The sequence below is a fragment of the Callithrix jacchus genome, chromosome 12 (genome assembly GCF_049354715.1).
Source record: "Callithrix jacchus isolate 240 chromosome 12, calJac240_pri, whole genome shotgun sequence".
Taxonomy (NCBI): domain Eukaryota; kingdom Metazoa; phylum Chordata; class Mammalia; order Primates; family Cebidae; genus Callithrix; species Callithrix jacchus.
Window position 1 is genome coordinate 6,604,183 of NC_133513.1, and position 14,000 is coordinate 6,618,182.

The window sequence follows — 14,000 nt, forward strand, 5'->3', positions numbered from 1 at the left end:
CAGCCTGGATTTGGTCTTTTTTTTTTTTTTTCTGAGACAGAGTTTCGCTCTTGTTACCCAGGCTGGAGTGCAATGGTGCAATCTCGGCTCACCGCAACCTCCGCCTCCTGGGTTCAGGCAATTCTCCTGCTTCAGCCTCCTGAGTAGCTGGGATTACAGGCACGTGCCACCATGCCCAGCTAATTTTTTGTATTTTTAGTAGAGACGGGGTTTCACCATGTTGACCAGGTTGGTCTCGATCTCTTGACCTCGTGATCCACCTGCCTCGGCCTCCCAAAGTGCTGGGATTACAGGCTTGAGCCACCGCGCCTGGCCTGGATTTGGTCTTTTATCAAGAAGTTAGTAGTTATTAATCCATTCAGTGAACTGTGCAATTGAATGCCCCCAGTGATTGAAATGAAAGGGCTTATGTGTAAGATTTCCTGAGGAGTGGCAGTACCAGAGTTCAGAGGAGACCTCAGGCCATTCATTCTATAAACTCAGAAGCCATGGTCCTAGATGATGTGGCTTCTTCAGGGTGTTCAGAAGCCTCTTTTATCTAGTGCCTTATTGGATAAGAATTGATTCAGCTCTGTCTGCTGCCCCAAACACGTGGCTCAGCCAGTCTCTAGTGGCATCTGCAATGTGGCTATTCTAGCCTGCAGTAGTCACATGGATCATGTTGGAAAGGGCAGATATTTCTATTTCCTGACGCTGCTGGAGAATGAGGTCTGAGTCAGAAGTCCTCAGGTGTGACCTGCCCAGAACTATCTGTGAATTTGCTGGATTTCTTGTTCTTCCTTAGTGTTTAACAATCACCCAGTTGTTCATTCTGACCAACTTCCTCAGGAAGAGCTCAGTATTTGAGGTGGTGCTGCATTTCATCAGACATTCATACATACTAGCCCAATTAGTCTTCACAGCACACAGTGGATTAATGGATTTTTAAAAGCTAGTATTAATGCATAATGGAATACTACTCAGCCATAAATAAGAAGGAAATTCTGTCATTTGCGACTACATGGATGCATCTAGAGGACATTATGCTAAGTGAAATAAGCCAAAGAAAGACAGACAAATGGTGCATTATATCACTTATATGTGAAATCTGAAAAAGTCGAAGTCGTAGGAGGGTGTAAAATGTTGGTTACCAGAGGTTGGGGCAAGGTAAAGGTGGGTGTGGAAAGGAGAGATGTTGGTCAAAGGGTACAAGATTTTAGTTAGGAGAAATAAGGTGTGATGATCTGTTTTACAGCATAGTGACTATAGTTAATATAGTTAATATATAGGCTGGGTGTGGTGGCTCACGCCTGTAATCCCAGTACTTTGGGAGGCCAAGGCAGGTGGATCACGAGGTCAAGAGATCGAGACCATCCTGGTCAACATGGTGAAACCTCATCTCTACTAAAAATACAAAAAATTAGCTGGGCATGGTGGCACGTGCCTGTAATCCCAGCTACTCATGAGGCTGAGGTAGGAGAATTGCCTGAACCCAGGAGACGGAGGTTGCGGTGAGCCGAGATCACGCCATTGCACTCCAGCCTGGGTAACAAGAGCGAAACTCCATCTCAAAAAAAAAAAAAAAAAAAAAAAATATATATATATATATATATAGTTAATATATAATAGTATTGTATATTTAAAAATTGCTAAAAGAGTGGATTTTAAATGTTATCACCACAAACAAATGATATGAGCTGATGGGTATATTAATAACCCAATTTGATTATTCCCCAATGTATACATGTGTAAAAACGTCACATTGTACCCCATAAATATAATTGTGAGTTAAAAAGAGTCAAGTCAGATCTGAAGAGAAGTACAAAACAGATTTCATACAGTTAATTTAGAGACATAGGACCCAATTAAAAATCTGTATTTCTTTACTTGGTATTTTAGAATTTAACTGTTTTCTTGTTACACAAATCCTTCATTTAACTGGCTTTTTCCGTAGGAATTCCATCTGTGTATTTGCAATAGCTGTAACTTAGGTTGGACCCTCCCAAGGATGCTAGGCTTTAAGCCATATTAGACCCTCATCTGAATCTGAGGGAATCTTGATCTCTCTTGTAGGAAGCTTTTGGTTTAACTGGGAAAACAGGATGACAGTTAGTTGTGGAAGCTGAAGAGTAATCACCTCATATTAATATGGTGTCAATTCTATACAAGAGTGAGCTCTGAGCTACACACAGCCTTCTAGGAAACAGGCAAGGGGCCCTCATCCAGGGCCATGGTAGGAATCCTGATGGTCAGCTGCAAGGTGTTCAGGAATGAGGGAGCATTGGCAGAGTCCCAGTGCAGAAGTCTCTGAACATCAAGAAAGAGATGTTCAGAAATATCTTAAAAAAAAAAAGTCTCTAAGCAGCCACTTAGCTTCCCTGTGCATGTGGGATAACAACCCAAGTTCATGTTGTGGGCATCTCATGAAGTGCAGTAGCTGGTCACTGTCAAGTGTCACTATTTCTTTTTTTTTTTTTTTTTGAGATGGAGTTTCGCTGTTGTTACCCAGACTGGAGTGCAATGGTGTGATCTCGACTCACCGCACCTCCGCCTTCTGAGTTCAAGCAATTCTCCTGCCTCAGTCTCCCGAGTAGCTGGGACTACAGGCGCGTGCCACCATGCCCAACTAATTTTTGTATTTTTAGTAGAGACGGGGCTTCACCTTGTTGACCAGGATGGTCTCGATCTCTTAACCTCGTGATCCACCTGCCTCAGCCTCCCAAAGTGCTGGGATTACAGGCGTGAGCCACTGTGCCCAGCAAGTGTCACTATTTCATTGAGTCAGAAGCCTGCAGAATTATTCTCATTCCAGAGAGTGGGGTCACTCTGCTGTTCCTTCCCCTGAGTGCTGGCTGAGCTCAGCAGTCTGCTCCCTTCCTTCACTTGAGGTTTCTCCAGGACAAAGAAGTCTTTATTGTTCCTTTCTGTATTACCAGATGGGAAATGAATTATAATATAGTCCTTAGATTATATTCCCACCTGGCAGCAATGCACTGAGTTACCTGACCTGAAATTTGTTGGACTTAGTCTCCATGGAGGAGGATTTAACATCTTTGTCTGTGGTCTCAGAAGTCCTAGTCGTGCCTTGTACCAGCAATTTAACAGGAGCAAAAGCTTTAAGAGTGTTCTGGATCTGCTCAGCTGGTCTAAAGGAATCCCTTTTGCTGGATGTAACTGTGATAGGAACTTTGTTACTGTTTCTGTTTGCTCAAGGGATGGAATGAAAATCAGCAGCTGATCAGGTGAAAACAGTTAGGGGTATTGGAATTATGGAGTAGTGGAGGTGGATTTTATAAACAGAGGGTCAAAGTTTTTTGGAAATGGCAAAGAGGAGAGGGCAGATTGGCCTTTCTAGAATTTGTAATAGAAAAGTAAAGACGCCCCAGGAACTTCCATTGACTAGTTAGTTAATGCAGGCAGGATCTTAGCTGGTTTGCTTGGTCCAATTCCTGTCTCTTGGTTTATTTTTTTCCTTTCCCTGCCTTTCCCTCCCTCTTCCCTTTTTCTTTCCAAGAGAATTGAGTCACTTTATATAAAAGAAGCAGCCAGTTGGCTAAAAAGTCCAACAAAAAACAGTATTTATAGTTCTCCAAATTTCCCATTTGTCATTGTCAGTATACTTGTAAAATTTTGCACACAGTTGTAGTGGGTGTTTGGGTCCTTTTTAAAAAAAAAAAAAGTTTCTGTAGGCTTTTCCATGCATGAACACAGCCTACCAACTTGTCCCGGCTGTGCCAGGATTCCATTGTTTACTGTCGTTTGAGCAGTCATGCCCTTTGTTCTTAGGCTGTGTGTAGTTTTTTTCCTAGCAGCATAGTATGGCTGTGTATTACTTTGATACCAATTAGGATAACTATTACTATTTCTTGAAGTGTATTTCCCACGATATTTTTTTCTTCTTTTTTTTTGGAGGGGGGCAGGTTGAGAATGTGTAGCTTCTTGTTGACAATAGAGATTGAAGTCTAAAAAGGTTCTACATTTATGATTTGATCCCCAATTTTCTAGAGATTCCAGTGGTTCCTGCAAAGCTTAGCATTCTGGTATAGAAGTCAGCCAGACTAAGTCTGGACATGTAGCTTTTCAGAAAGTGAAAAAAGTTCTGTTTCTGCCGTTGCAGGGTGGCGCCTGAATGACTCACTGTGTGGCCACTCCCTTGAATGATGGCTAGGCCACAGAGATGGATGCAGGTCACCTCCCCTGGCCCCTGTGTTGAATGTGCTAACCAAGCCTTCCCAGGAGCCTCCTCTGTCCCCAGACCCCAGCTCTGCACAGATGGTACTGGTTACTCGCCTTGAGGACTCAGAATTTTTCTTGTTAGCTTTCCTTCAAATTAAAATCAGAAAACTGTTGAAGTCATGGACACCAGATTACTTTTTCCTGTTTTTAAAAAATTGCATATTATTGGCATCATGCACGAGATATTCTCCTTCCTTCCTGTCACCACAACCCTGTTTTTTTTCTCTCTCTCTGTTGGATGTTTTTATTCAACAAGTATTTATTGAGAATCTAGTATTTTTTAGACCCGAAGCTATAGCAGTAGAAAAGACAGCTTTAGTCCAGAGTTTGGTTTCCCGTGGGCTGGGAAGACAGGAGTGAGGTTAAACTGGGTGTGCCCAAAGAGAGATAACACAAGTAAAGTGCTGCTGAGAAAATGCCCAAGTGGGTACCAGAGGAAGCAGCTTTCTCTTCCCTTTTTGTATTTTTAATTTTTTTTTTTGAAACAGAGTGTTGCTCTGTCTCCCAAGTTGAAATGCAGTGGCACGATCTTGGCTCTGCCTTTTTTTGTTTGTTTGTTTGTTTTGTTTTGAGACAGTCTCGCTCTGTCACCCAGGCTAGAGTCCAGTGGCTCGATCTTGGCTCACTGCAACCTCTGTCTCCTGGGTTCAAGTGATTCTCCTGCCTCAGCCTCCTGAGTAGCTGGGATTATGGGCACAAGCCACCACACCTGGCTAATTTTTGTATTTTTAATAGAGATGGGGTTTCACCTTGTTGGTCAGGCTGGTTTCAAACTCCTGACCTCAGGTGATCCAGCCGCCTCAGCCTCCCAAGTGCTGGGATTACAGGCATGAACCACTGCCCCCAGCCATTTGTTTTTTTTAGATGAAGTATTGCTCTGTTACCCATGGGAGTGCAATGGCGTGATCTTGGCTCACTGCAATATCACTGCCTCCGGGGTTCAAGCAATTTTCCTGCCTCAGCCTCCTGAATAGCTGGGATTATAGGCACCTGTCACCATGCCTGGATAATTTGTGTATTTTTAGTAGAGAGGGGCTTTCACCATGTTGGCCAGGCTGGTCTCGAACTCCTGACCTCAGGTGATCCACCCACCTGGGCCTCCCAAAATGCTGAGATTACAGGTGTGAGCCACTGTGCCCAGCACCTTTTTGTATTTTTAAGAGAAGCAAAAGGATTTGTTGCTTAATTAAGCAAGACTACACTCTCCCAGACCATGCAGTTATTATTGAGTAAAACACAGTTAATGAGATTTAATCAGATTCCCAATCACTGTTGTGCAGCACGATCATTAGATGCAAATGGCAGGATGCATACTCAAGGTACTGGTAACCTGGGCCATGAATTGCACTTGTCTTTGCCTCATTTTGCTTGTAAGGAGCATGGGGCCTGCGGTCTTCAGGTACCTGGGGTGTGCCCTCAGCCTGGTCCTTTGCTTCCATCACTGTCTAGAGGCTCTGGGACCCTTTACTGCACCTCTTCCGCCTTTAGACAGCTCAGTGCTTTCTTCCCAGCACCTTTTTCTCTGCTCCCTGAGAATTAAGCAGCCAGAAAGTAATTTTCGATCTTAAGGTCCTCAAGGGTGTACAGCAAAACTGTTCTTCTTATTTATTTATTTATTTATTTTTTAGTAGAGGCGGGGTTTCACCATGTTGGTCAGGCTGGTCTCGAACTCCTGACCTCAGGTGGTCCACCTGCCTTGGCCTCCCAAAGTGCTGGGATTACAGGTGTGAGCCACCGAGCCTGGCCTGTATTTATTTATTTTTAATTTAATTTAAAAAATATATTTTTTGAGACAGTCTTGCTCTTTTCGGCCAGGCTGCAGTGCAGTGGCACGATCTTGGCTCACTGCAACCTCCATCTCTCAGGCTCAAGCAGTTCTCCTGCCTCAGCCTTCTGAGTAGCTAGGATTACAGGTGTGCGCCACCACACCTGGCTAATTTTTGTAGTTTTAGTAGAGATAGGGTTTCACCATGTTGGCCAGAATGGTCTCAAACCCCTGACTTCAGGTGATTTGCCCGCCTCAGCCTCCCCAAATGCTAGGATTACAGGCGTGAGCCACTAAAGCTGTTCTTTTACAAAAAAAAAAAATATAACTCAAGATCTGAAGGCCATGTAGGGCTTCTTCTGCAGCTTACAAAGCCTGTCTTGGCCTCTTGGTAAGTGCATGTGCAGCTGGGCAGCCTTATACTATATCTGTGAACTGCCCGTTTCTGGCTTTGTTCATATTATTCCCTAGATCTAGAGCCCCTCCCCAATCCCTGCCCCAAATTCTGTCTGTGTTGAGGGTCCTTCCCCAGGAAGCCCGCTGCATACTGTTCCCTCCATATGATACCTGCCGCTTTCACATTCTTCTAGACTGTGCTGTGCACCATACAGTTCATCAGCGTTATTTCAGAGGAGACTATCTCTGATTTGGAGTCAAGAGAAAGTTCCATTTTTCTTTACATCCTGATGTTTATTTTCTGAGTGTTCTCAGACATCACTAAGCCTCAGTCAAAATGAAGTATAATCATGGTGTAACGTTCACTGAGTGCTCACCACATGGCAGGCATTGTGCTATATGAATTATCGCTTGACTTCCTAAAATAATCCCAGTACAGATGCTAAATCTAAAGATGAGAGAGATGGTTCAAAAAGACCACAATGAGTAAACCGTGTGCTATATAATATCCTAAAAGATAACAACAAAAATGTTACTAGCTCTAGAGGAAACTTAGGAAGGATATGTACCTTGAGCCTTTCAAGGACCATTTCTTACATTTCTTTGTTCCTCTTGACACCTGTTGTTTCTGGGTAGAGCACATAGAAAATGCTCAGTAACTAAGTTATTTTTCCTTGGCCCAGTTTGGTTTGATTTGTCCCCAGTGTTGGTAGTTCTGTCTTTGTGAGTTACTTTATTAGTTGTTGGTGCTACTGTGCTGCTATGCATGTGGAAGTTTTCCCAGATGGGCTGTGCCTTCCTAACATTGCCTGAGCAGAAGCCCCCAGGGATGGAGGATCGGCTTGCCTTGTTACAGGACTGTTTCCCTGGCTGACGAAGGCTCAGCCCTTGCAGCGGGCCATGGGAACTGATTGACCAATTTATTATTTCTTTCACCTTAGCAAAGTCTTGAGTAGGCTAAGGACAGTCTGCTTTTTTGGTAACTCCTGCAGACTGTCTGCACAAGGCACCCAGACTCTCACAGGTAGGATAAGCTGGCCTCAGCACCCTTGCAGAGGGGTGGAACTGTGTGTTACTTGCTAAGCTTTTTTTACCCCTAAGCTTTTTGAGGTTTTGTTTTTGGTAATTTTTGATACAGTTGTTCTTTTTGTTTTTTTGAGGAGGAGTTTCACTCTTATTGCCCAGGATGGAGTAGAGTGGCTCGATCTCGGCTCAGTGCAGCGTCCTCCTGGGCTCAAGCGATTCTCCTGCCTTAGTCTCCCAAGTAGCTGGAATTACAGGCGCACACTACTATGCATGGCTATTTTTTTGAAATTTTAGTAGAGACAGGGTTTCACCATGTTGACCAGGCTGATCTTGAACTGCAGTCCACCTCGGCCTCCCAAAGTGTTATGATTACAGTGTGAACCACCACGCCCAGCCTTGATACAGTTTTAAGTATACAGAAAAATGGTAAGAATAGTACAAAGAACTCTCATATGTTTTCCCCAGATTCACTGCTAGCATTTTCCCATGTTTGCTTTTCTGACTTGCCAGCGTCCCCCGCCCTGTAGCTTATGCACGTGCACACACACTCTTCTGAACCATCTGATGGGGAGTTGCAGGCAGCGTACCTGTACTTCTGAATAACCCAGTGTGTATTTCTTAGGAACATTCTCTTACATAATCACAGTACAGTTATTTAAAAAAAAAACAGCAAACTTAATGTCAATACAATGTTATTACCTAATACATTGTTCATATTCAGATTTTTTTCCATATTCCACTATGGTCTCAGTAATGGCAGAACTTTAAAGAAAACAATTCTGGGGTGTGTGGGTGTCACCTTGGTTACATTGGCTCCACAGAGAGCAGAACTGGCAGGTATTTGGGGAAGTTACTGCCGTGGGTGCCACATCACCAGCTCCTTGTGTCTCTACAGGACCAGAGGAGCGATAGCAGCAAGAACCACAGCCAGCAGCAATGTCTGTGGAAGTGGAGACCTCAGAGGGGGTAGACGAGTCAGAGAAGAACCCTGGGGCCTTAGAAAAGGAGAACCACACCAGGTGAGCCATGGGGGCTGGCTGCACTGAGTCGGGTGTGCCCAACGCCTACTGTGCTCGGCACACCTGGTTTCGTCTGCTGGCAGCACTGGGGAGTGGCTATGGGCCAATGACATGTGGACCCCTTGGTACCTGCTTGGCCCTGCAGGGACAGCATACAGCTTCAGCTGCTTAAGACTCTCCCCACTGGTCCATTGTCTCATCCAAGGAGGCAGGACAGGTGCTGCTGGGAGTGCTGATAGGATTTGATGGTCGTCATCCTTTTTTCTTCTTAGAAACATAAGTGTTTTCTCATCTGGGTTGAGAAAGGGTAAACAGAGGCAAAGCTGGCTCTGTTCACAGTCTTTTACCCCATAAAATGTTGGGGTAACTCTGACTGCAGGACAGCTTTCCTTACTCTGTATAGGGACAGCTCATGCTAAACCTGAGCTACCAGGCCCTATTCTGCATCATTAACCTCTCATTATAGCCCTATCATTGTCCAAGTTTGTTTTTTTATCCCTTGAAATAATTGCTAATAATAAACTGTTTCTCAGTTTATGGGAGATACCAAGCTAATCTCCCAAAGAAGCCAGCAGAGGACAGACCATGGTAAGGCCGAATTTTTCTCACTCTTTTAGACAGACTGTGTGGACACATCTAAGACCCTGCCCAGGTGCCACCATCTTTAGGATCACATGTTTTCTACCTTGTCCATCCACCAGCACACCTTTATCCTGTGTAATTTCATTAAGTGGCACAAACCTAAGGTCCTGGCCCCAGCCTCTCTGTTGTCTCCCTTTCATCCCTCCGTGCTTGGGCCTAGTCATGTATAGTCCCAAAGAGGCTGTAGGTCCAAGGTGGGAGGAAGGCAGCAGGGCCGCCCCAGGAGACCCACAGTCACAGCCTTACTGAGGTGTGTGGATTCTAGGAGACACATCCAAGGCAGGCTGTTCCTGGAGAAGCCAGCAAACGCCGATGGGAGTACAGATGTGTGTCTCTTCGGCCACTAGGTGGCAATAGAAGCAAAGCATTGCTCTTTGGGGTGGTTCCCAACACAGACACATAGATATGGGTACTATCTTAAGGAGTAGGCCACAGTCATCCCTTGTGTCCTGAGTCCTTGGAGCCGACTGTCAATGTCTGCTTTCCCTGCGTTCCCTGACAAGTCCCTGCTGTTCATGTTGGAGTGAAGTGTCTGAGCAGCCCCAGCCTCCAGTACAACAGGTGGTCACCCTGGGGTCTAGACTCAATCTTCCTCCTGTGGTCCTTTCTGGGGAGCTGGGAAGGGCTAATTGACACACAAATACCTCCCATCTCTCCACAGAATGGTCGACCTCTCCGAGCTCCTGAAAGAAGGGACCAGGGAAGCACACGACCGGGCAGAAAACACCCAATTTGTCAAGGACTTCTTGAAGGGCAACATTAAGAAGGAGCTGTTTAAGGTTTGTGCCCTGCATTGGGTTCCAGACTGTTGTATGGGGTTGGGGTGAGGGATTTAGTCCCATGAGAAAGGTGCCCCTGGAGCCACTCTGAGGGAAAAGCTGGACTTTTCTCCATACTCCATTCTTTCTTGACGTTAAGCTGTGGCTCTCGGCTGAATATGGTGGCTCATGCCTGTAATCCCAGCACTTTGGGAGGTTGAGGCGGGTGGATCACCTGCGGTCAGGAGTTTGAGACCAGCCTGGCCAACATGGGGAAAGCCCATCTCTACTAAGAATAAAAAAATAAGTAGAGGCACGCACTTGTAGTCCCAGCTACTTGGGAGGCTGAGGTAGGAGAATCGCTTGAACCCAGGAGGCAGAGGTTTCAGTAAGCCGAGATTGTGCCACTGCACTCCAGCGTGGGCGACAGAGTAAGACGCTGTCCCCCGCGGGCAAAAAAAAAAAAAGCTGTGGCTCTCATGGTTTAGATGGAATAACATAGTGGTGTCAAGGAAGCAAAAGTATGCATGTTCCTTTAAGAAAGGAACAGATTCCTTTAAGAAACACAAAAACTTATTTGTGTGTTAAATAATTAACTACAAAAAATGGGCCATAGGGTTGGGTCTTTGGGGTTGCACTTGAGCCTCTGCATCCAGCTGCTGGGATGTGGTAGGCTCAGGCATTGCCAGCCTCCTCCTGTCACTTCCACAGCTGGCCACCACTGCACTTTACTTCACATACTCAGCCCTCGAGGAGGAAATGGAACGCAACAAGGACCACCCAGCCTTTGCCCCCTTGTACTTTCCCACGGAGCTGCACCGGAAGGAGGCACTGACCAAGGACATGGGGTATTTCTTTGGTGAAAACTGGGAGGAGCAGGTGCAGTGCTCCGAGGCTGCCCAAAAGTACGTGGAGCGGATCCGCTATATAGGGCAGAACGAGCCAGAGCTACTGGTGGCCCATGCGTATACCCGCTACATGGGGGACCTCTCGGGGGGCCAGGTGCTGAAGAAGGTGGCCCAGCGTGCACTGAAACTCCCCAGCACTGGGGAAGGGACCCAGTTCTACCTGTTTGAGAATGTGGACAATGCACAGCAGTTCAAGCAGCTCTACCGGGCCAGGATGAATACCCTGGACCTGAACATGAAGACCAAAGAGAGGATCGTGGAGGAGGCCAACAAGGCCTTTGAGTACAACATGCAGGTACTATTGGGGCTGCCAGATGCCAGGGCTGAAGAGGGAACCTTTGATAGTGGTAGCAGATCCAGAGTGGCCTTGGAGAGTACATGTGGCATTAGTACAGATGATCTGCAGGGTGCCAAGAGGAAGGTGGCCACCAGAGCTCATGGGCCCAGTGGGTGGTTCCAGCATGAAGGCCTGGTTTGGTAGATGCCAGTGGGTAATGTTTTGGGAAGGGTGAGTCCTCCAGCACGTGGCGAGGAGTCTGGGAGAATGGAGCTGGCTCCATTTTTGGATTCATTTCAAGACCATAATTGCAGGATACTGGTCTTGAAGAATGGATAATTTTCTTTTTAGTAAGCTTTGCTCTGAAAAGCCCTGTTTGGTAAGTTCAGAGAGAGCCAGTGTCACCAAGGAGAGTAAGTAAGCTCTGTTTACAAGTAGCCTTTCAATGAGGCTGAGACTGGGGAGACTTACTCTGGCCCCAGATCCTGTCAGCTTCCAGTGAGGCCTTCCAGGGCCACTGAGGATGGGTCTGCCCTGCCACAGCATTAGTCTCCCGCTTTCCAGTTTTTCTGTTGCTTCCTGCTAAAAAATAACCAGCAGCAAGAAATGGGACATACTCATGCCCTCACCTATCTGTCCTGTGGTAGTTTCAGTGGCTTGAGCCACCTCAGAGAAGGCAAGGCATGGAGCATGTCTGGTCAGTTCCTAAGGGAGACCCAGTAGTTGGAAGCCGCCTTCTTGGGGTACCAGCATCCACACTTCCCAAGAGCTCGTGCTAGGGAGGAGCATCAGGCAGTGTAGCTGCTGACCACTAGGGCTGCTAGCTGTGTAGTTGGCACTCCTAAACAAGCTCACCTGCTCCAGCCCACTCTATCAGGAGGGAGTCCTCTAAAAGCAGAGTGTGGCCAGATGCAGTGGCTCATGACGGTAATCCCAGCACTTTGAGAGGCCAAGTCACGGGGATTACTTAACCCCAGGAATTGAAGACTAGCCTGGGCAACAGGGTGAGACATCATCTCCATAAAAAGATTTAAAAATTATCCAGGTATGGTGCTACACACAGGTAGTCCCAGTTACTTGGGAGGCTAAGGTGGGAGGACCACTTGAGCCTAGGAATTTGAGGCTGTAGTGAGTTAGCCATGTTCACACCACTGCACTCCAGCCTGGGCAACAGAGACTTCATCTCAAAATAAATTAAACAAAAAAAAGTGTGGGCAGCCCAAAGATGGCTCAGTTGGTCCTCTGCTTCTGCAGATATTCAACGAACTGGACCAGGCCCGCTCCATGCTGGCCACAGAGACCTTGAAGGATGGGTTCCCTGTACACGATGGGAAAGGAGACATGCGTAAATGCCCTTTCTACGCTGCTGAACAAGACAAAGGTAGGTCTGCGTGTCCTAAGCTCCCCTTCTGGGGCAGGTATAGCAGCAGACTCCACTGATGTCATGTCTTTTATTGGTACTGCCACACAGGTGCCCTTGAGGCCAGCAGCTGTCCCTTCCGAACAGCCATGGCTGTGCTGAGGAAGCCCAGCCTCCAGTTCATCCTGGCCACTGGTGTGGCCCTGGCTGCTGGATTCTTGGCCTGGTACTACCTGTGAAGGACCCATCATGCCACTCCGATACCCTCCTCCCGACCAACCACTGGCCTACCCCTTTCTTCACCCTTGACTAAACTACCACCTCAGGTGACTTTTTAAAAAATGCTGGGTTTGAGAAAGCAGGCGACCAATAAAAGCCAGATGCTACAGCCTCTGCCTGACAGCATCCTCTCTATGGGCCAGATTCTGCACTGGGCACAGGAAGGCTGTCACCCTGGGAGCAGCTGGCACGGTGCAGCAGGCCTGGCCCCCTGACCCAGCTCTACTGCAGCCTCCCACACCTCTGGGCCATAGGCTGCTTCCGGTAGTCCCTATTTTTGCAGTATGTGGATGACTATCTCCCCCTGCTGGAGTTGAGCGGCTGGTAAGCCCAGGCTGTGGGAGGGGGCCTTGCTGGATGCTACTGTTCAACTTCTGGGCCTCTCTTGGACCCTGGAGGTGAGGGTGGGTGTGGGCGGAAGCCTCAGAGGCCTTGGGAGCTTATCCTTCTTACCCAGAATCCCTCTAACCCCTTGGGTGAGGTCTTCGCAACCCCAGCCTCTCTCTTCCTCCGCCCTGTGTAAAGGCTCCAGCACTCAATAAAGTGGGCTCTGCAAACTGCCTCCTTCCCTCCCTCCTGGCAAAGGATGGGTCAAGCCACCTCCCCATAGGAGAGTCCCTCAGAAGCAAGGGCATATTATGTCTGTGTGGGGAGTGGACATCCTCCGTGATGGCCCCCAGCAGCCACCTCCTGCCCTTGGTCTACTCTCCAGCACCCCTCATCTCCAAAGCAAAGTCAATCTGACCGTCCTGCAAAGATCTTTAAAGTGTATCCAGCACTGTGATTTTTTTAGCTCAGAAATACTTTGGAGATTTCCTACTTAAAAGGTTTAAAATATTACATATTATATATATATATATATATATATATATATATATATATATATATATATATAAAGGGTTTAAAATATTATATATAAAGGGGTTTTAAAAAGCATGTATTTGTATTTAAACAAGTCATTGTCTAAAAAGAAACATGAACTTAAATATTTTTATTAATAGAATCTACTATCTGTAAAAGTTTTATTTCAAAAAGGGTTAAACGGTAGGGAAACTCTTTAAACTACTGACCATGCCTGCCACCTTCATAATTCAAATGAATTAGTACAGAGACGACCAGGGCCAGAGCTGGCTCAGAACCTGGCTGTGCATACTGTGCCGTTAGTCTTCAGCCTATCAGCTTCTGCTCAGTCTGTCTTGCTTAAGAGTGTGCCTGTGCAGGGCTGGATGCTGCTGCGCTCAAGCCTGCAGGTAGGAGGGCTCCAGCTTGCAGATCCCATGTGTGGATGCTGTGGTGTGCAGATGGTTGAAATCAGCATAAAAGGAAGGAAGATGACCTTACAGCCACTGCCGAGG

At 46.6% G+C, this 14,000-nt stretch overlaps 1 protein-coding gene across 2 annotated transcripts in view; it reads left to right on the forward strand.

The window, feature by feature from the left end:
* Positions 1-13,202, forward strand: part of HMOX2 (heme oxygenase 2) — a 34,771-nt gene extending 21,569 nt beyond the window's left edge. The window contains exons 2-7 of one of the 2 annotated variants that reach the window (XM_035266815.3): positions 4,097-4,254; positions 8,298-8,421; positions 9,725-9,842; positions 10,533-11,024; positions 12,261-12,387; positions 12,478-13,202. In XM_035266815.3, coding sequence (XP_035122706.1) covers positions 8,339-8,421; positions 9,725-9,842; positions 10,533-11,024; positions 12,261-12,387; positions 12,478-12,605 — 948 coding nt within the window. In that variant the 5' untranslated portion in view covers positions 4,097-4,254; positions 8,298-8,338 and the 3' untranslated portion in view covers positions 12,606-13,202. The remainder of the gene's footprint in view (positions 1-4,096; positions 4,255-8,297; positions 8,422-9,724; positions 9,843-10,532; positions 11,025-12,260; positions 12,388-12,477) is intronic. The other variant, XM_009009074.5, reaches the window with a different exon arrangement.
* The last annotated feature ends 798 nt before the right edge of the window (positions 13,203-14,000 follow it).